This window comes from Daucus carota, chromosome 9, assembly GCF_001625215.2.
Source record: "Daucus carota subsp. sativus chromosome 9, DH1 v3.0, whole genome shotgun sequence".
Classification (NCBI taxonomy): Eukaryota; Viridiplantae; Streptophyta; class Magnoliopsida; order Apiales; family Apiaceae; genus Daucus; species Daucus carota.
This window is the reverse complement of record NC_030389.2, coordinates 10,317,019-10,339,002: the sequence shown is the minus strand read 5'-3', so window position 1 is coordinate 10,339,002 and position 21,984 is coordinate 10,317,019. Positions and strand designations below refer to the sequence as shown.

General features: G+C 33.7%; 3 protein-coding genes across 4 annotated transcripts; 1 reads left to right on the top strand and 2 right to left on the bottom strand.

The window, feature by feature from the left end:
* Positions 1–205: 205 nt before the first annotated feature.
* Positions 206–4,490, bottom strand: LOC108202990 (shaggy-related protein kinase alpha). Of its 2 annotated transcripts, XM_017371664.2 has the most exons (13): positions 4,220–4,490; positions 3,170–3,340; positions 2,969–3,061; positions 2,817–2,876; positions 2,409–2,681; positions 2,091–2,165; positions 1,774–1,830; positions 1,551–1,691; positions 1,408–1,458; positions 1,060–1,155; positions 896–979; positions 568–670; positions 206–474 (listed from the first exon to the last, which is right to left on the bottom strand). In XM_017371664.2, the coding sequence occupies exons 2-13, from the start codon at positions 3,281–3,283 to the stop codon at positions 392–394; spliced, it is 1,230 nt and encodes a 409-aa protein (XP_017227153.1). In that variant the 5' UTR covers positions 3,284–3,340; positions 4,220–4,490; the 3' UTR covers positions 206–391. The 2 variants fall into 2 exon arrangements, with proteins under 2 accessions (XP_017227153.1, XP_063940797.1); XM_064084727.1 differs by lacking the exon at positions 4,220–4,490 and having other exon boundaries at positions 2,817–2,889; positions 3,170–3,310.
* A 3,180-nt stretch (positions 4,491–7,670) lies between these two features.
* Positions 7,671–8,512, top strand: LOC108202991 (probable protein phosphatase 2C 49; the record flags this gene model as incomplete). Its single annotated transcript, XM_017371665.2, has 1 exon — positions 7,671–8,512. A coding segment is annotated over one exon (612 nt), but the record flags the coding sequence as incomplete, so codon positions are not given.
* A 3,836-nt stretch (positions 8,513–12,348) lies between these two features.
* On the bottom strand, positions 12,349–21,144 carry LOC108203119 (chaperone protein dnaJ GFA2, mitochondrial). Its single transcript, XM_017371868.2, has 18 exons — positions 20,917–21,144; positions 20,477–20,570; positions 20,301–20,375; positions 19,331–19,416; positions 19,135–19,218; positions 19,002–19,040; positions 17,534–17,644; positions 17,349–17,399; positions 17,181–17,268; positions 17,019–17,083; positions 16,871–16,945; positions 15,817–15,889; positions 14,657–14,748; positions 14,471–14,542; positions 13,626–13,682; positions 13,495–13,543; positions 13,158–13,224; positions 12,349–12,819 (listed from the first exon to the last, which is right to left on the bottom strand). Exons 1-18 carry the CDS (start codon positions 21,004–21,006, stop codon positions 12,711–12,713), a joined length of 1,377 nt encoding a protein of 458 aa, XP_017227357.1. The 5' UTR covers positions 21,007–21,144; the 3' UTR covers positions 12,349–12,710.
* Positions 21,145–21,984: the final 840 nt, after the last annotated feature.

The window sequence follows — 21,984 nt, the reverse complement described above, 5'->3', positions numbered from 1 at the left end:
GAACCCATAAAAAGTAATCATGTTCTCCACTCACATTGCCATTAACGTTTCCTAAACACTTCAGAGCCATACACACCACCCCCAGCATATAAAAGCACACAACTCTTTAACAGAACGGATTGATCACATCTAGCCATATACACTGATTGGCCAATGGAACAAACAGCAAGATAGCAAGAAAAGAGGCGCATAAAAGATAACACGATGCAACTCCAAAACCATCTCTAGTTCTAATTAAAAACATATTAAGCTTTGCATACGATTAACTATTACAACTATGTCATGAACTACACGCAAGGGTCAGTATACCCCCACATGATAGCATATTGAGCATAAACTTTTAGTTTTGCCTACAACTAGAGTACATAAATACATAGATACTGAAGAATACTCATGCACTGATGGATGCACACTGCTTTCTCGCATGTTCAGGAATCAGCTTTCCCAGCATCTCAGTTGGCACCTTCTTTATCTCTAAAAATAGTAGTAGCAAAAAGAAAAAAAAAAAAATCAGTTACAACATGCAATAAAAAAGGAGCAAATGTAATAGTCTTGACAGAACCTTACCATGAGACTTGAAGTTGAACAGCGGAGGAAGAAATCGCCCATTTGGTAGGCGGGTGTTTGGGTCTCGAAGCTCATCAAAAAAGGGATGCATCAAAGCATCCAACTGCAATGGAGCAAGACAATGTACATAATAAGGCAAAGATGTCGACTTGTAAAGATAAATAGGGTTTCCTCATCATTTTCAAAATAGAAGAAATAGTCAAGGAAAGAGTTTTCATCAGGTTGTTCTTGGACAAACACAGTGTAATAATAGCTGGGCAATAGGAAAACCAAGTGCAGGTAATCTTTTTGTAAAGAGAAACATGTACAAGTTGGATAGTGTGCTTACAGCTGAACTTCTAAGATTCGGAGAATACTGTAACAGACGTGACACAAGATCCACGGCTTCTGGAGGCATGCGCTTATGGAATATCTGTGCCCCAACACTACTAATGAACATCACACACATAAAAACTGAAAATCCAAACTGTCAATAAATTGACTCATTCTTACCTTGTGCCATGGATGAGCTTTTATCTGTGGAAATTTGAATTCTGTATAGTTGGGATTCATGCATTTGATTTCCTCCCTAGTAGGTGTACCCAAAACCTGCATTAATAGATGTATTCAGGTCCTTTCTCGACAGATGAACCAGCCTCCTCATCAGGTATATATAATATGTAAAGGAAGAAGTTCATGAGTTAATATAGAATATGGACGGCACCGGAGATCATAAAATGATTTGTTTAGGTCTACTTGTAGTAAAATGACAATAAGCCAAGATAATCCCATATGTAAATTTTTGACACGTGCGAGGAAAGCAAGTCATGACATATCTATATACTTGCAGGTGAAACTAACCTTGATAATTTCCACAAGCTGGTCCACTCCACTCTCACCAGGAAAGAGGGGCTGAGATCACCAATAAGTGTTTAGATAAGCAAATAGATTACAAGGTTCTCAGATCAGCAAAGACAAAATATATATTGTTAAGCTATATTTACCTGTCCAAGCAGCAATTCGGCCAAAACACACCCAGCAGACCAGATGTCTATGGCAGTAGTGTATTCCGTTGCACCAAATATAAGTTCCGGGGCACGGTAGTATCTAGAACAGATGTAAGAAATGTTTGGCTCTCCTTTTACCTGCACAATTTGACTCAATATTAATAAAAGTTACTTTGGATAAGTGAATTGATCTATCATAGCAGGATGTATCAATACTAACCAGAACTTTTGCACTTCCAAAGTCGCATAATTTTACTTGGTGAGTATGTGGGTTTACCTGGGATGAAAATTCCATTATTAAATTCAATATTAGCTTAAATATTCCATATTAAACTTAAACATCGATGTCCACTGTTCACTGTCCTCATTACATGATGCAGCAAATATAAGGTATGCTTAGATTACATTCACTATAAGCTGTTCATTTGGGTACCCATTGAGTAGGCCATTATGGGGGTAATATAACTACTGGTTGATGAGGCTAGATAATAGACAAATATTTTGTGTTGATCAAAGGTAATATTTCAGTAAATTTACCAGCAAGTTTTGCGGTTTAATGTCTCTGTGACATACTCCAATACTGCCATGAATGTAAGCCAGTGCTCTCAAAATCTGCCCAAAACATTATGTATAGATTAATCCAGAGATTTATTAAAATTATAAGCAAAAGGATAGTATTAATTATTAAAGAACTACATATTTACCATAAAAGCGAACAGATGGAATTTTACATCAACGAGATACTTGATTAAGCATTTAGGGAGGGGAAATTGTTTATTATTATGGAATGTGTCTACATGCTTGAGTGGAGGGGAAGGAGGGTAAATTATTATGTTGATGCTGTATAAAGCATACCTGGTAACTATAAAGTTTCACGTAAATCATAGGCATTCTTTGATTCATCTTGTTGTAGTGTCTGATCACCCGGTGAACAGTCTCTGGGACGAACTCTAATACCAGGTTAAGATAGAGCTCTTCCTTTTCCGTCGTTGAAAAGAAGCAATGCTTAAGCGAGACAACATTTGGGTGATCGAGAACACGCATGGTTTGCAACTCCCGGTTTTTGTACCTCTTGTCCTGAAGAACCTTTTTGATTGCAACCGCTTCACCAGTCTCTAGACATTTTGCCTGAAACAACCAAATGTTGTTTGTATCAATTTAAAAAGGTAACTGAACTAAAAATTTAGATTACAATCAATGGGCATCCCTCTTTGAAAGGAAATGACCGTGAAACTAAGTCAACACTGGAAAGTGGAAACAGACCTGAAAAACTACTCCAAATGATCCTTGCCCAACAACTCGCTCAGCCATATAGCTAATTGTCTGGATCAGCACACTGAACAAATTCAAATTACAGCACAACAAATATAATTTGACATGGTAGCGTGCCTAAATTATAAGATGTCAAGAGTTACCTGCTTTGGTTGGCCATTTCTACCACCAATAGTTGTCACGATAATGTGCCCAGTCTCCGTCCCATTACCATCAACTATGGCTGGTTCCATTTCCTGGACCAGTAGTTAAGATCAATATATATTAACTGAGCATTAAATACTAGAACAACAATGGAAGGATATCATATGTGCACACACACATATATACAGCCCGGCATGTACCTTGTCATCCCTAATTTTCATGTCATTCATCTCTTCGGGAAGCCTATCAACACCAGCACTGTTTTCACTAGGTTCTTTTGTTCCCAATGTGGGAACTACACTAACTGAAGCCATTGGCTGTTACGCTCAAACTGATTAAAAACACGGGGTGCTTCAAAAATCCTACCTTGACTGCAAAAGCAAAATCAACAATTTAATATGACCTACAATTAGCATACGTTGGTTTATCTACACAATCATAATAGAAGAATAAGACAAAGACTACATCTGCCTTATCTAGAATGAGTAGCAAAACCCATATACCCCTATCACGATATTAATGCCACCCGCTAGAAGCTTTTCAACTTGATAAGCACTTGTCCCCTAATGTAAAAAAATAAAGAGCAACCGCAATACTATCCCTAGTTATAAACAAGCAGCAAGAATAAATGGAACAAGAATTCTTTCCAAGTATTCCACAAGTGTATATATACTGATTTATAAGCAAAAAACCATCAAGTACAATGATATGTCTTGTTCCAAAAGCTGTTCACAGCTAACACATACTAAGGAATAAGTTTGCACCTCATACACGGTATTAGCATGAATATTCCACAGGCACTTGCAGTCACAAGTGCCATAGCAAAGTTCACTATCATCTCCAATTGATTATACTTAAGACTACCACATTTGTACACACTCAAATTTACAATCAAGTAATTCAATCCAGACCCTAATGCATACCCTCTTAAATCAACTATTCTCATTAGTAACACCCCCAAAAGCTAGAAAAAAGAACAACAAATCAACCTTATAATCAATTTTTTCAAATTCACTCACACACAGTCCACTTAAGGTGATAACACAACCCTCAAACATAATCTTATAAACAAATTGCAATCTGATTAAAAACCCACAAGCAGAAACAAATTCAAGACAACCCTAAAACAACAAAGATCCACCAAATACACATACACAAACATATATCACAAAACCAAGATCCACACAAAATTAAAACTTGATAAAAATCCAATCTTTACAACAAAAACCAAGAAAAGATCAGAAATTTACCAAAAAGAATCAAAATGAGTGGAGGGCTTGTAATTAAAACATCTGATCATAACAATAAAAGCCCAAACTTGGGGTTTAACTAGCTGAGCATGATGGGTTACTGAGATTGGGGGACCAGGAGTCTACTTTGGATTTGTTGTTTGTTTTCTGTATTTTGCTGCTTTGGTTTGATAGCAGTCAAAGAAAGAACTCAAACATTTTCATGTGTTTTTTTATTACAAATAGGTACCATATCTGTGCATGTGTTCTCAAAAATCATTCATTAGTCTCTGCTTTTTGACCGTTTATTTTTTTACGATTGATTATTATGGATTTAAAAAATTGCCGACTTAATTGTCAGTTTATTTTATGCAAGATACTTTCCCACCGGAATTTTAAAGCTTTTTTATCTGGGCCTCTGAATTTATTTATTTTTGACTAAGTTGATTTATAACTTTTTTTTTCTGACGGGAAGTTGATTTATAACCTTACAAAAAATATCTATATTTTACTCAAAAAGAAAAAGAGTATCTATATTCAAATAAATTTTGAGACTAGCGAGGATCCACCTAGGACGACAGAGATATATCTTTATCACTCGGGCTTATTCTAATCAATTCATATTTGTGTAAATTAATACATTAAATGAATAAATAATATTTATTTTATGATTTTAAGATATTGATTAATACACAAACTAATCATTTTTGTTTAATTTTCGATTGATTGATTAGTCATTAACAAGAGGGTGTGGATGATCTGAATGGCTTACTGGTTTATCCGGGTTATAAAAATCATAAAAATTGAAATTTGAAACTAATTGATTGGATACCGATTTAAGATAAATCGAAAATTAGGATTAATCATAAGGATTAATGAGAGTGAAAATCGAATATATTTTAATAATAAAATATAATTTAATATATTCTTGTGATTATAGATATTTATTACCAAATACATATTTATTATATCATAAATTCTATTATTACTCATATTTAAAAGAAAATAGTATTTTAATTTTAATAAATTATATATATACTCCAATAGAGAAAAATTTATGAGAATCGGATTTTAAAAATTGAATTGGCGAGATACATTGTAGAGGATTAATCGAGGATTAATCGATTAAATCAGGGATTTTTAGAATACTAATATTATTAGTTAATCATATTTGATCCTTTATTAAGTGTAGACTTTTCTTATTTGAAAAATAAATTTTTGTATAATTTCTAAAAGAACTTGAAGTTTTCATTATTTTTTTTTTTGAAAGAGAAGTTTTCATTATTAAAAATACGATTTGCAGGATTCTCTTTATCGATAACATTAATTTTTATATTTGTATCCAAGTGTTGGATTGTGTGAGAGATTTTCTTCTTTAAAAAAAAATAACATAAAATAAAACTGTAGATATTTGTGTGAAGTTGCGAGAAAAATTTGACGCACTTTTGTGGTAGCAATTGAGACCTTGGATAATTGATAGTTCAGCAAAAAAAAATTATGAAAAAAATAATAAATCGAGAGCTTGGATACTGACCAGATGTCTCATGCAGCTTTAGTTGACCAAGTCTCCCAAAATTTAGGGGAGGGGTGGGGGTTTAATATTTGTTATCTGCATATGTTGATATGCACCTCAACTAGAAGCCCATTCCAGTATGTGGTTCCAAGGAGTAGCTCAATGCTAGGGTTCAAAAATATAATTTGAGAATGTCAGGGCGATGAGGGCTGAACTTCCTACAAATACCTGCATTACATGAATTCCTTAAGTTATCAACTTTCTCCAAACCTTAAAACTTGTAGTTAGTAGATGGGGTAAATACAGTGTTATATTCTTGAGTGCTGTTTGGCTTTGTCTTTGAAGTTTGTGTCTGTGTGTCGTCACGGTTCGTTTTTCTGTTTTTGTCTCTTCTAAGTGATTTGCAAATGTTTTGTGATACTATAGGATTCACTCATAAATTGTTCAATCGATAAAAATGGAGTCTTTGGTTTTATCTTACATACGGTAGATATTAGTGGCTCCTTCTTCTCTATAGGTGTTCATATCAAGCCGTCATTGTTTCTTGTTGAAGTTACCGGTTTTAATATTTGCAATGTAGTAAAAAACACAAACCTAATTTTTTTAACATTCTATAATTGTTTGCTAACTGCATTTACCTCTACATGACCTTTTTCATATTTCTTTTTGTGACTTTTCTTTAAAATTATGTTGGGTATTCTTATTCAAGGAATATGACTATCTGGGTGCTTAAATGGATTAAATCTTTAGGTTCTTCATTTTTAAGTAATACTTTTATTGCTCAAGAAGGTCGAATGGTTTTTGGAGTTACACGATGAGGTCGGATGAAATTTCACATTCAAGTAGATGTCAAGTGTGGGATAAGGTTATAGGATGAGGTCTTGTGAGATATCACATTTAAGTAGCTGTCAAGTGTAGGATTTGAGAGCGGGGTAAGTAGCTGTCAAGTGTAGGATTTGAGGGGGGGGGGCGGGGGGGGGGGGGGGGCAGCTGGAGATCCAGTATTGGTGTGCTTGGTGGGAGTGTTTGAGGCGCTTTATTATCTTTGGGATATGTGTAGTAAATTCTGAATAAATGCAAATTTATTGTTTGATAGAATTAATAAATAATTATGGTCTTTTCTCAAAAATAAAAAGTAAATAAATTAAGGTGTTGTTACCAGAACAAACTTATGCCTTGGTATTTCTACATTAATCTTACTGTAGTGTTGCTTTAAAGAGCATAATCGGTGCCTAATGAGTCGAAGAAAGCATAATATTCCAGTGGTAGTCCCTCGCTTGAAATGATGGATAATTGCAAATTTTGCTTCTAGTTTCCTTCTCCTAGTTATGATATATCCAGAGTTAATGCAATTATACACGTGATTGAATATGAATATCAATAATAATGTTGAGGGGTATATGTCCATCCTGGAATCGCTACTCCTATCCCAGTTTAGGATTACTCTCCAAATTGTGAAAGCTTCGTATTGTGTCAATAGGAAAACTGTTGGTTTGTTTAGCTATCACTCTAGGTGCTTTATTGTTTTCTTTCTTGCAATTATACTTTGTAAGAGATTTAACTGATTTTAATGTGGATAACTTGACAAAAATCCTTACCTTATAGGTTATGAAATCTCCAGAAGCTGAGATTATGCAATATTTTCCTAGCATCCGCTCAGGCTTAAAAATCGGAAGTTGATTTATCATTTTTTTCTCAGTAAGAATAAGCTGATTCTAATCGTGATTAGAATCAAAAGCTTAATATTTTGACTTGTGTCTCTTAACGTAGACATGAAGGTAATACCTGCAAGACATGTCTCTTTCAGTAAATACATTAACCAAAATTTCTAGGCTCATTGTTTCATAATAGCTTATTTTTTAAAAAAAAATTAATGATTTGCCTATGCATGAGACCATTTGTCCATGTCATGTCCTTCATTGTACGCTCTCTCTCTAACCTGACTTTGACCAACAGTGACTTGCTATATCAGAATATAACACTAATTCCCTCTTCTGCAGTCGTCTATTGGTTGCCAATGCTGGAGATTGTAGAGCAGTTCTGTGCCGAAAAGGGGAGGCTATTGACATGTCTCAGGACCACAGACCAAGTTATGCATCAGAAAGGAAACGAGTTGAAGAGCTGGGCGGGTTTATTGATGATGGTTATCTCAATGGCGTACTATCAGTAACTCGGGCTTTGGGTGATTGGGACCTGAAATTGTCACGGGGCAACCCGTCGCCTCTCATTGCAGAGCCAGATGTCCGGCAGATTGTTCTGACCGAGGATGATGAGTTCCTCATTATAGCTTGTGATGGAATTTGGGATGTAATGTCAAGTCAGCAGGCAATCAGCCTTGTGCGCCGGGGCTTGAGGCGTCATGATGACCCCGGGCAGTGTGCTAGAGACCTGGTCATGGAGGCTCTGCGTCTTAACACTTTTGATAATCTCACTGTGATCATTGTTTGTTTTACTTCCCTCGATCACAGGGAAGCATCACCAACACCTCAGAGAAGATTAAAATGTTGTAGCCTTTCTGCAGAAGCCCTCTGTAGCTTAAGGAACTTGTTGGATGGCGGTGTCAATCAGTGAATTTTCAGTCGAACTCGTTCCAAATGTATTTTGTGCTGTTTCTGATTGCTTCATTATTAGCAGAAGCAGCAGTTGTGAGCTGGCAGTTTTGTAGGGAATGTTGTAGTGTTAGCGATATTATTTGAGGGTGGTTGTACATAAATTGGCGAGCTTGCGGTGGTGGTGTACTCGATCAATATTATTAAGATCTGTTGTGTACTATTATGTTTTCTGATTCTAATTTTATTTGACGTTTAGCTACTTATATTTGATGGTTATTCTTGAATTTGTTAGTAGAGAATGAGAAAAGAGAAACTGGATCTACTGGGATAGTGATAGGAATCTAATACAAATATTGAACTATCTTTTTCATAACGTATATCTGTGGTATCTACTAGCTAGTAAAATGCGCATCAGTTCAGGCTACTACTCTGCTGCCAAAGTGAAAAATGTTGCACCACTTGTTCTTCATCTCTAACATCACAATCATGATAATTCACCTTTTCGGAATGCAACAACTTGATGGCCTAGTTCATCATCTTCAACATCGTCTACAATAACCACATGAGCTCCATTTTCAGCCAATAATCCAACCGTCTGCTCACCGATTCCACTAGCTGCACCTGCCACCGGTGACAAGTGCTACCTTGCCCTCCAACCTGCAAATAAAATGCAAATTTTTTTAACTAAATCGACATATCGAAACACATAGTACTTACCTTGGCTTAGACATTGAATTTGATGGGGTTGCTGAAATATGAAAAAAGAGGGCTCTTGGATCTGCAGTTATATACTCTCTCCGTTTCAATTTATATGTCCACTTTCAAAAAAAAAAATTTGTTTCAAATTACTTGTCCACTTCAACTTTCAATACAAAATCATATTTCCAAAGTCAATTCTACTCCACATATCTCCTGTTTATATTTCCTAGATCAATCTTACTCCATATATTTTGATCATTTAATACAATTAATTTGTGAACAACCACTTTTCTTAAACTGTATGTTTTTTTTAAAGTGAACATCTAATTTGAAACGGAAGGAGTATCTACTTAACTCAAGAATTCAAAAAAGTCCAAGTTGAATAAAACTCAGAGCACGAGGTTTTGGTGAACGATACGAATTAAAGTATGCTACATTTATTTTTATGTAACTCTGTCATTGAAGATGTCAGAATTTAGGCTATTTTTAGTTATAAATTTATTACTATTAAGTGACCAATTTTTCTGAAACCTAGAGGTGTTAGGAGGACGGACGGCTTAGCAAGATCATATTGTATTCTAACAATTACAACTGTTAATAATAATTAAAGCAATTCTCACATCAATTCTATTTTTATGTCAACTCTTTTTGCAATTTTGTATAGAAAAGAATTTTAAGTGTACATCTATGATTGGGGCAAATGTTTAAACTAACAGCCGGGCTTTTTTTCTGGACAAACAAATGATTTTATTAATACGAAACGCAAACCCAACCGGGACAAACCCTCAACTACAATCTAATTGTGAAACAAAAAACGAACTAAACAAATATTTATTTTGTTTTCAGATCGCTTAACACATAGAATATTCATATTGTTTGATCTAAAAAGTATTACAATGATATCTCGAGCAATCCAACCTATATCAGTTATGAAACTAGTAGCATTGTAATTGAACTTCACATAAGCATCATCTGTAACTCAATGCTCAGAACTATCAGTCAAATCAACTGATCCTAGAGCACTAAACGTCCCCAAAACATGAACAAATATTTATGGTGAAAGGTGAGCTCTTGCGGTATCCACCATCGTTCCAAGATCGATGCAAGTCTTACAGATCTCCCACCCAAAACATCGTATAATTTCTTTTCAGAATGATAATCGAAAGACATATCAAGACACATAAGAATACCAAAATATATTACACTGACATCCAAAAATGATGGGCACACACTGACATCCCAAAAGGATGGGCACACACTAACAACCATGATAAAAGGTACTCAACAAGATTAGATCTTGGTTTTATTGAAAAACTAGTAAAATAATAGATGGGATGAGAGAGCGAAGAGGTTAATTGATGAGAAGATGAAGATCTGGAACTGGAAGTGAAGATTTGACGGCTGGAACCCTAATACGGGAGTCGACTCTCAAAACAAGAGAGAAAAGAAAACCCTATCTATCTTGAATGCGAGAGATTGTGAGCCAGGCTTAAACCTGTTAACGGATCGGATTTGGATCGGATCTAACTAAATCCATATCATAATTCATTTAATTTTATCGGTTTCGAATCGAATCGGATCATAAGTCGGATAATTTACAAGTATTTTTGCAAATATTTTCAGAAAACAATAAAAATTTAAAAAAATTTAGAAAAACAGTATTTTTGCTAATTTCTTTTATTTTTATAATGTATCCAATTATTATGTTTGCTAAGTTTTAGGGGGGGAAAGTTTAAAATATTCCAAGGAAGTATGTCCTTTTTTAATATTGAACACATTTGGATATCTTAACGTAAGATGTTTCCCGATCCGAATTCAAAACCCGAAAATAATCTGACACAAAATATTTTATATATATATATATATATATATATATATTATAAATTAAATGTATAGTATATATACTGTAATATTATGAATTATTAATTATGCATATTAACATTTTACTTAATTTTATATGTGCGATATAGAATTTATATTCATTTCATCAATATTGTATTTTTCTTAATTATTGTGCATTAGATAATCAAAATATAATAAAAATATAAATAATAAATTGAATAATCGTAAATAATTAAATTAGCATGTTTCACATGTTTATTGCACTAAATGAAACATATTAAACCCTTTTCTCATATTCCTAACATTTAAAAAAAGCAATCATCATATTTTTAAAAGGTATATAATTTTAAATTTTTATTTAATTTTAATTTTTAAATATTCGTATCAAGTACTCAGACATTAGCTCGAGAGTCATATTCATATCAAGTACTGATGATACATGCCATCAGAAGTAAGATTCGTATACAGTTCCCTTTTGACATGATAGTGTAGGAATGTCGAGATCTGTTAAGAGAGATAAACACAACATCGTTTTTTATTAAGCGGTCTACAAATATAACTACTCAGACATTAGCTCGAGAGTCGCATTCATAAGTCGCATTCATATCCAAGTCGAGTAGTCGACAGTAGAGATGTTCCTGTTGATATTAAGAATATTTTATGGTGAGTCTTAATTCAATAAAAATTCGTGTTCATCAGAAAAAAAACTATTTCAGAACGACAGTTTTTAGCTCATAAAGTGTTTTTAAGAAAAGCAGATTAACTCATATTTCTGGAAAAAAAAATACTTTTTTCAACTTTTGTGTAAAACTGTCAAAACTCTCCATGTTTTACCGAACATTAATTTTTATATTATAATTCAAAATACACAAATATCAAAAAAAAAAATTACCAAACAATTATCTAAATTCTATCCTGACAAAAAAAAAATTATCTAATTTCTATAATACACTTTTAACCAGCAATCAATTATCTAATTTCTATAATACATTTTTAACCAGCGATTTTTAACTGCACTCTTAAACATTAAATTGTTAGTTAGCCGCTCGAATATACCGGTTATAATGTGCAAGTGTAACTAGAGTTTTTGCCTTGATGTATCCGCTGTGGAAGCATTGACACGTTTAGTTTATACTTTCCCTGATCATCCACAGTTATTGTGGATTATATTGCTTTCCAAGGTGCAGCAGAGCAAATAGTACGAGTGTATACTGCAAAGTTCATATAGATTGATAACCTTAGATGTTATTCTCCTTTGTAAAGAAGACATTTCCAACAAACTCAGAGTAGGTAGTGTCATACAGTATCAGAAATTGCTAATCCGCTGTAATATATATGTACAATCTGCTCACCTATTATGCTGCATCTACATTATCCGACCAGTATTTCTACAAAAGTATGGGACTAGAAACAAGCCCCTGGATCGACAGACACCCTTCAAATGCAGATTTATTATGTGCATTCCTAGTTCTTGATCGGATGGTTCAATTCAACTTGAAACAAACGTGAGGTCATTCTGAGGTCAAGCAAATGGTATTCTGATAGAACAAACAGACCAATGGCTTACCGTAATAGAAAGGAATGGCATTGAGTCCTTAAATGTGACCTCAGTTATTCGTGTTACAATAAAGCTTAACACTAGTTTATGTACAGAATCACCTATTATATAAGACTTGCCATTCTCCGGTACTAGCAATTTATATAAATTATCTTTTGATTAATAAAAGTCATTACACATACCTCTCAGAACAGAAGGAAAAGGTTACAATGCATGAATCTTACTCCTACAAAACTCTCCATGTTGGGTGTGAGGAATATATTTGCTTCCGATATCCCCAAAAAATTGCTTTTACTTCTGCTTCGGCTAGGTAGTATAATGAAGCAGAGCAAGATATATAAAGCTTTGTTAACCTGATGCGCCAGCTGCATTCCTTTTCTCATCCCTTTTATCATCTTCTCCATGCTCTTCTTTTGAGAACTCCTCAATCAATTCACGCTGCCTCTGGGTCAAATTCCTAAAAACAATATAAAACAAAATTCACTGAGTCTTTTGTAATGCCATATTTTTATATTCTTTCAAGCACATAGCTAGGTGAAAGCCCTTGCGGCTTGAAATACCGAGGCAAGATGCTATAAACCAACTTACTGCTGTTTCCCTATACATGTATGTGGATTCTTACCAATATCATCCATGACCCATCAAATGTATACAAAGACATACAGAATTCACCTCAAAAGGCAATTCACTTTCCTTGATTATTTAAAATGGGGGAAGAGATAGGCAGGCAGTCGGGGACTTGGGATCACAAACTACCCTCTACTACAAACTAAAAGAGAGAGCATAAGAACGTACATCGGGATGGTGACATTGAAATGCACAAACTGATCTCCGAATGAGAAAGAGTTTCTTGTTTTGATCCCTGCAGAAATATATTCAAAAACATTTAAGTCAGAAAGTTACAGAACAAATGCAGAGACTAACTAATATTATAACTAGGGTTTGGATCAATTTGGAACGACTAAGGTTCAATATACTGAATATATCATTTTTATTTAATGACTACGATCCATCTAGGGTTCATTATTCTGCATATTGGGTATAGAACACATACACATCAGACATACATAACTAAGGTTCAACACTATTATGGTTTGTTCGAGATCTAAACATACAAGTGAACATATGTTACCTTTCTTTTTCAAAACAACCTTCTGACCAGGTTGAGTTCCAGGACGAACCTGTGAATAGAAAACAGGAATTGGTCAAGCCACTTCAGTGCAGCAATTAGTAGTCTAAATTATTAGTATAGCTCTAACAAACCTTAAGAACAACATCTCCTGTTAGAGTAGGAACCTGGATCGTTCCACCCAAGATAGCCTTCATAACAGTAAACAGAAAACGAAGTCACTTAAATATTGATACCCTAAAACAATATAAGTCATAAAACAAAACACCTACAACAACAATAGGTTATAGGCCTGACACATTAATACATTTATAAATAAATCCAAGCAGTCCAGTCACTCGGTTTTTTCAATGGACCTGCATCAGCTAGAGGTTGAAATACTTAGTTATCAACTTAATTATCTAAAGCTATCTTTGCATTGGATTATCTTTCTCCAATCATATTCTTCCAACGATTTTGTCCAGAATGATCGAGCAAACTAGAGTTCTAGATGTAAGAGATGACATAGAATTTATTCATGGAACCTGCAAATATTTTTTTTAACAAAAAAACCTCTAAAGATTCTTTTACAAGTATTAAATATTTTAATATCTGCATTTCTCTAATATACAGTATATAGCACAAAATTGTCTGATTGATCAAAATATTAAATAAATACTTAAATGCATATAACTCTTTAGCATCCCCCGTCAGTGTAATATCAACATTCCAGTAAATAAACTTTTTTGTTTGAAGTCATAATCATTTGGCTACATTCATTTAACTTTAAGTTGCAGAATCACTAAATTGTTTCTTTTTTCTCAAATCATTATTCATTGTAAGTATCCAAATAATAATGTATTCATACTAATTTCCTACAAAAACTTTAATGAGAACTTCATACATAAATAGTCAATACCTTGATAAGGGTAAAGGTACTAAGTTATGTGTTGCCCACCGTTGCAAGAATGTCAAACAAAGAAAATGGAATAGTAAATACCTGAGTAATACTTAAAATGGCATCAACATGAATGTCAGGACCTTCTCTTCTGAAGATAGGGTCTTCTCGGACCTAGAGTTCACAATAAGAATTAGAGTTTATCAGAATTTAAACTACAAAAAGTGGCAAAATGGCATATCATTAAAGTAGATGTCACCAATGAAGACAAGAAATTATCGAAAATACCTTAAACGTAACATAGAGATCACCATGTTGATTACCATCAGGATCCGCTCCACCACTTCTGGCTACTTTCATGGTTTCACTTTCATCTACTCCTGTTAATGCAAACCCACTAATATTAATTCTTTTGCATGTATTGAACTAATTTAAGCTAAGTCTTCTTTATATTTTCCTGCAAAGGAACCTATGCCAAAGAGTCCAGACAGGTAATAAATCACCATCATTATTTAATCTGTAATGTGCTCTTATTGCCTTCAATGATTCGACTTATTTATAAGAAACAAAGAAACTATACAAGTTCTACACAAAATCAGATGAAGAAAATGAAATGATGACCACAATTAATTAAGGCAAGAGAAAACAGTCACACTGCACACTTTTAACAGACAATGACCACTAGATCTCATTCCCCTTTTACATGTCTCTTTTCAAAATAAAATTTGTCACTTAATACATGTCCTGCCCTTCTCTTGAAACAAATTTATGTGAGTTCTCAATTTTCTATGTAATAAGTAACGGTAGATATAGGAAAAATTTATATAACTAACATTTTCATAATATGAGTAATTTATTCAAAAAGAACATGTAGACGCGGGAGGAGAAAATATAATAATATATATAGCTAAATGCAGTCTCCCACTGTTAGAAGGACCACATTAGGCACAATCTAGAGAAGTGTGTGGAATTCATGGAGTTGAGAAACCAAGAAAGAGCTAATACCAGTAAAAATAATCCAACAAGTCACATGAGTGTAGCAGTCTGATATGCATCTAAATGATAGGTAATGGTAATATATAGCCTCCTACGATAATTTTTTTAAAGACATAGTGGGCCTTATATGGGGCTCCGTTTTCTTTTATCAATATCAAGACAAAATTATTTCTTGCTGAATATATTGTTTCATTATAGACAGAATTATTTCTTGCTTCAAATATTGTTCATTATAGTTTACGGTAGTGCTCTTTCCACGACACAACGTGGTAGCCTAATGGAATCAAATACAAAATTAATAGAGTGAAGATTTTTACGTTCTTTCCACAACACATAATAGTATTCCAAAGGAATCGGTTACAGAATGAAAAAGTACAAATTGGATTCCAAATTATGTAATCAAACAGGGAAATACACATAATGAGTTCATTTTTCACAACTTCCTAACATACCCGGCATGATATCCAATTTGACAGACTTTGGTCCTCTCACCACTCGCTGACCATTGCAAGATTTGCATAAGCTCTGCATAATGCCCAATGCATGTAAGATGTCAGTCCCCATCATCTACTCAGCCTTGATAATGAGACATTATATATATATATATAAAGTCCTACTTCAATACAAACCACTAAAATACAAACCAAATACAAACCAATGCAACTACGCAGAATGAGAAGGGTTTTGGGGCCAAGGATGGACCCCGAGGTGGGCCTAGATGGGTCCTAAGTGGGGCCTAGTAGGGTCGGGGTGGGGCCTAGTGGGATCATGATGGGGCCAAGTTTTGGCTCTAAGGGCTGTCTGGAGCCTATCCAAGACCTGTCCGGAGCCTTGGCGACGCTCTTGTGGCTCGGGGTGGATTGAGTGGGGGCAAGGGTGGGCCCTAGGTGGGAGATGACATATAGAGGGTGGATGAGGTCATTTAGAGATGGTTTCTCTTTGTTTGTATTTTAGTTTGTATTTGAGTAATTGCCTACACACACACACACACACACACACACATAGATTAACAAGAAGAAATAACATAATTGACAAAACAAAAAACTAACTACTAAATTACAAGACAGGGAACAGGTGACATAAGTATCCGAATACAAACAAGTGGTTTGCAGCTTTCATTGGTCCCAAATATTTAACACAATGGTCGCTGGCCGATTATGCCAAAGGTACATATACTTTAGAAGGACATTCACAGCCTATATTATTTATCAACTTATATGGTGTTCGCCTAGAAGTGTCAACTGTTAGATCAATATATAGTCTATAGAATTAAAAGCTCAAACATGAAGCATTGTACTTATTTCAAAATTAACCTCAGCTGAATCTTTAAAAAAAAAATGTTGCTTACAACCCTTTCTACTAAATGATTAGGCAAGTAAAAACTGCATATTCGTACTACAAAGTAGTAGTTACCAGTAGAGAATACAATTAAAACGTACCAATGTTGCACATATACAAAAAGAAAAAGGACCAAGTATGCATAATTTACAAAGCATTGGATTATACCTTCACATATTTGCCACTCCCACCACACTGACTACAAGTAACCTGGATCCTGAATGGACCACTTTGCTGATTTGTCTGCATATGAAACAGTCAAGACATGTTACAAACATAAGACATGGACAAGGAACCATTCTAGAAGGAAGCTTACCATCCCCGCCCCTCTACACCGCCGACATGTCTCGGGTTTGGTTCCTGGAGGAACGCCAGACCCGCCTAATTTAAGCCACAACAATGTTAGCAAGAAAGATCAGATTGTATGCCATAAATGTAGTATACTGGCTAAGAGAATGAGAAGCGACAAAAAATGTACCGCAAGCGTCACAAGGCAACTCTGTTTGGAACAAAACAGTTTTTGTGCAACCCTGTACTGCTTCCATAAATGATAGTTCAAGCGAAACCTAGGACACCAATAAAATTTTAAGTACTATAATCATATCAATGATTAAAAGACCTAAAAAGCTGAGAGAAAAAGTCAAACCTTAACATCCCTGCCGCCAAAGTCTCTGTTGCCGAATATTTTACTGAAGATCTGATTTCCATTTGCAGGTTATAATTTGACAATTGGCCAATAAAGTATTTAGTTAGTTCATGAGGAATATTATTTTCGGAACAGATGAACAACAAATAATTGAAGTGAATACCAATATGGGAATATGTACTTACATCCTCAGCACCAAATGGACTACCGCCGAATGGGAATCCTTGGCCCCAACCTCCTTGATCTGGGTCACCACCACCACCCTCACCAAATCTTATATAATTTTCATGACCAAGCTACAATATTGATCATATTAGTGGTCATGGTTCAAATAAAACCGCCCAGAAATCACATTTAAATCAAATATATAGGATTTTAACAGAGAATTCATTTACAATGGTAAGTAAACCCTTTCACATAAGACCACCCAAAAAAAATTTAATTTACTGCTAATAGAACAACGAGAATTGCTTGCTAAGTTAGTTGTGAACAACAAAAATCATTGTAGGTAGCAAATTTGTCTATACACAAACAAGCACACACATATATTACACAAAATCTCAGATGAATGAAGATACACACACATTGTATAGCAAATAGTTTCACACAAATACTTCATGCTGCTATATATATACATATAGTCAACTAGTCTCTTCAGCAAAATAGCATCAACTACTTAAGCATTATGCCTGCACAGAAAAATAGTGGCAGTCACTAATGCCAGAGAGGGCTGTATAGTGGAGTTGATACCAGAATGAAGGAACGGAATTTCAGGGCTTATGCAATATTTTACACAATTGAGAACTAGATGATTTTAAACTTAAAATTATATGAATGAACATATAAACATGTTTGATCCAATATTTTATTTCATCGCCTAACCAACCCAAAGATTAAGTACTACTACCTATATATGTTCATGTGTTTCGAAGAGATAAGAACCCAAGGAAAAGGAAGCAATATTTAAGGTACTGAGCAATTGCAGACATTTTAATGAACATCAAGATTCACTATTCAGATATAAGAGCATAGGACATGAAACCATTGTCACAACAATGCATAATGCAAGAGCTAAGGCAGAAAGAAAGACATCAAACAGCTGATAAAAAAATTAAATAGAGAATAATTCTACTTGGAAGCATAAGAAAAACAAAACAAAAAAACAGAGATAGAGTATATGAAGACGTGTGTTTGTTGAGCAGTAGTAAAATTGGGTTTGCACATTCAAAGCCACATAATAAGATAAGTTCTAAATATGGAAACACTTTAGGCTGACTCTACAATCAGGTACAGAGTTAACAATCTCTGGAAAAGCACTTTCCAACTCTCCCTATTTTCCCACAATTTTAATTATTTAGACCAAATAAATCAATCCAAGCACTAGACCTAATTCTTGAATGCTATACAAATAAAAACAGATTCTATGTGTGAATGTGTGGAGTTATATATAACTTACTTCAGTGCACTGTTGGAAACATAATATATTTAAAAGCTATATGTAAAATATCAACACTAAATCTTCAGTAAATAATCTTATTGTAATCAAATTTTCATTTTTGGCAAAATAATCATCACTACTACCAAATAAATACATTCAATGCCCTCATAAGCAAAAAATATGGCCTTAATTACTAAAACTAACAAATTTGACACCTGATCATATTGTGCGCGTTTATCTTCATCTTTCAGAACCTGTCATAAAAAATCATATATAGTGAATTTGGTCATATTAACATCATATTTATTCACTAATTCTTGTCCAAATCAACTTACAAAGTAACCTAACCTCATATGCTTTCTGGACTTCCTGAAATTTCTTTTCAGCTTCAGGATCATCTTTGTTTGTATCTGGATGTAACTTCTTTGCTTGCTGGATAATAATTTCAGTTCAAAGATTTCAGTAAGTAGGCAGAAGATATAATATAGGTGAGCATACGAGGGCACAAGACAAGGAAAGTAGTAATAAATACTGAGATACATACTCCATAGTAAGCTTTCTTGATATCAGATGGCGTTGCATTCTTTGTCACACCAAGTGTCTCATAAAAATCTTTTGATGCCATCGATGCTGATAAAACATGACATATATTAATAATAGTCCTATAGAAGTTTAAAAAATGCACACTCTCCCAAGTCAAAGATACAAGTGTTCCAGTTGGAAACAAAACTAGGACTCATAATATTTATTAGGGTCTGATGTCAGATTCTTTATCGGAAGAGAACCTAGGACTCGACTTTTAACATAAATTTCAAGCTCTTTTTTAAGTTATAATGCTATCGATCCTCATGCTATTTATAACCCTCATCTACGCCCAAAACTTCAGACACGTGTGGTCACACATACACACAAGCAGATATCCCCTGCATTCTTTTTCAGATTTTACAGTTCTTTGTTTTTTCCTAAACACTTTTAGCAAGGTCCAAAATTACCAATTAAGAAATACATAGCATCATAAATGCTTCAGTTTTCCAGATATTTTACTATTAGGCTTTATTATGACATATTTTACGTAATGATATATTGGCCTCGTCCCAGATATAACAGGATGAAGTTGTTCAAAATTTATAGAATTGTGCATCACGCTTCTCCTCGTCTACAGGAAATCAGGTTCATTGTGAATCTCTTATTAATTAAGTTAGATTTTAGACCATTATCTTAAAATGTTAATATCTATAACAACTTTGAGATCAAGCTTCAAGCTTTATGAAGGCAAATCCAGACTTTACTAAAGTAAAGTTAAATGTATGTTTTGTGCTAATTACCATTTCAACCAAAGAAAATGTTACTGATTGTTACAGAGGTTATGACTTTTTGCACATATTGGACAGTCTTGCAAGGGGAGTATGCATCTTTAAAAAACCATTCTGATAAATTGATCCGGTGTGATCTTACTTCCATCCTGTGTGATCTTAAAGACAAATACCATAAAATGGGAAACAAAAGTAACTTACTTGTTCCATGAATTGATCTCAATCCCCCAAGATTGGCTTTCACTACTCCAAGACTCAAACAGTTCGTATGACCAACTATTTTACAAAAAAAATGACAATGAAAAAATACAACTTTTCAGTAAACAACACATAAATAGTACAAAACAATACAGTCAAATCAAAATCACATTAACTACCATTGATGATGTGTGAATTAGTAACATTCCTGGAGTGCCCGCCAATCACTGTACCAAAGTTTCTAGTAGCCCCTTTCAGAAACGACTCATATATCTGTAAACACACAAATAAAGAATCACCCCTAAAACAAAAAATTCATACTTCTACGCACATACACACAATTACGCAAGAAAACAGGCAACCAAAATCACACACATGATAAAGATTAGTAAGAATCAAAACTTTCACACTCACACACTATCACACATCCTTATATTCAGTATATACACAATAAAGATGAGTACAAATGCAAACTTTCACACAGATACACAACAAAGATGAGTAAGAATCCAAACTTTCACATAAATACACAATAAAGATAGGTGAAAATCAAAACTTTAACACAGAAACATCTTAAATTAGGAATTAAAAAAAATCAAGAAAAGGGTCTAAAAATTACGGCGATTGAGGAAGGATCGTGGAGCAATCTTGAGCGGAGAGAGTGACGAGAGAGCAATCGGAGAAGCTTCACGCCATTGGAAGAAGCCATTTTTGGGGGCACAAGATTTTAAAAACCCTAGAAAAACCCTGATTTTATTCAACTCGCAGGAGTCGATTTATAGATACAGGATTTTGTGTGTATATAATTTTTTTGGCTTTAACAATGGAGAGACTCCCGTTTGATTGGAAGCTACTAGTACCTTTATCATATTCTTGGTTTTCCTTTTCTGTTTTTGTGTTCCGCCAATTTTATAAAAAAACACATAATCATGTAAAATATTAAAAAAAATCAGAAGTATATTTAATTAAGGTTTTAATAAATTATACATAATTTATGAATTTTAATAAATTATATATAATTTGGATTTTATTCATATTTTAGATAAAATATCACACAGTTGATATATATTATTTAGAATTTAAGTACAATACTTTCAAATTTCATGAATATCCGTGAAATCTCAAAAAACTTAGAATGTGCCGACAATCCCACAAAACTAATCATTATATGAAGTTCAAAAAAATAATTAGCATTTAATTATCAACAAATTTAAATATATTTTTAATAATCACAATAAAATATCATTTGACTTTTTAAGCGTAACATATTTTTAAATTTCAATTAAATAACGTGTGATAAATTTTTAAAATATGAATTGAATACAACCGGATTTTATAAATGAATACATCCTTTGAGTTCCCTCCGAATCAGGAATCGATGTATTATGTTAGAAATTTTTATTTTATTCTGATTAGGTAGATCTTTAGAAATAAACAGAAAACAAGTTGATTTTTGATGAATAATCTAACTTGTAATAAAAGTATTATTATAATTAACTATTTATATCTAGTTATTTTTATATTTGAATTTATTTTGAACATAGAGTATCCTTTTGATTGTTAATTTGAAATTTTATTTTAACTTAGATAAATTCACACGAGATAAGGTATAAGTTTGTTTTTTAAGGAGTTAATTATCAAACTCATCACTGAAATCGACAAATGGTATCAACTTCATCACTGATCT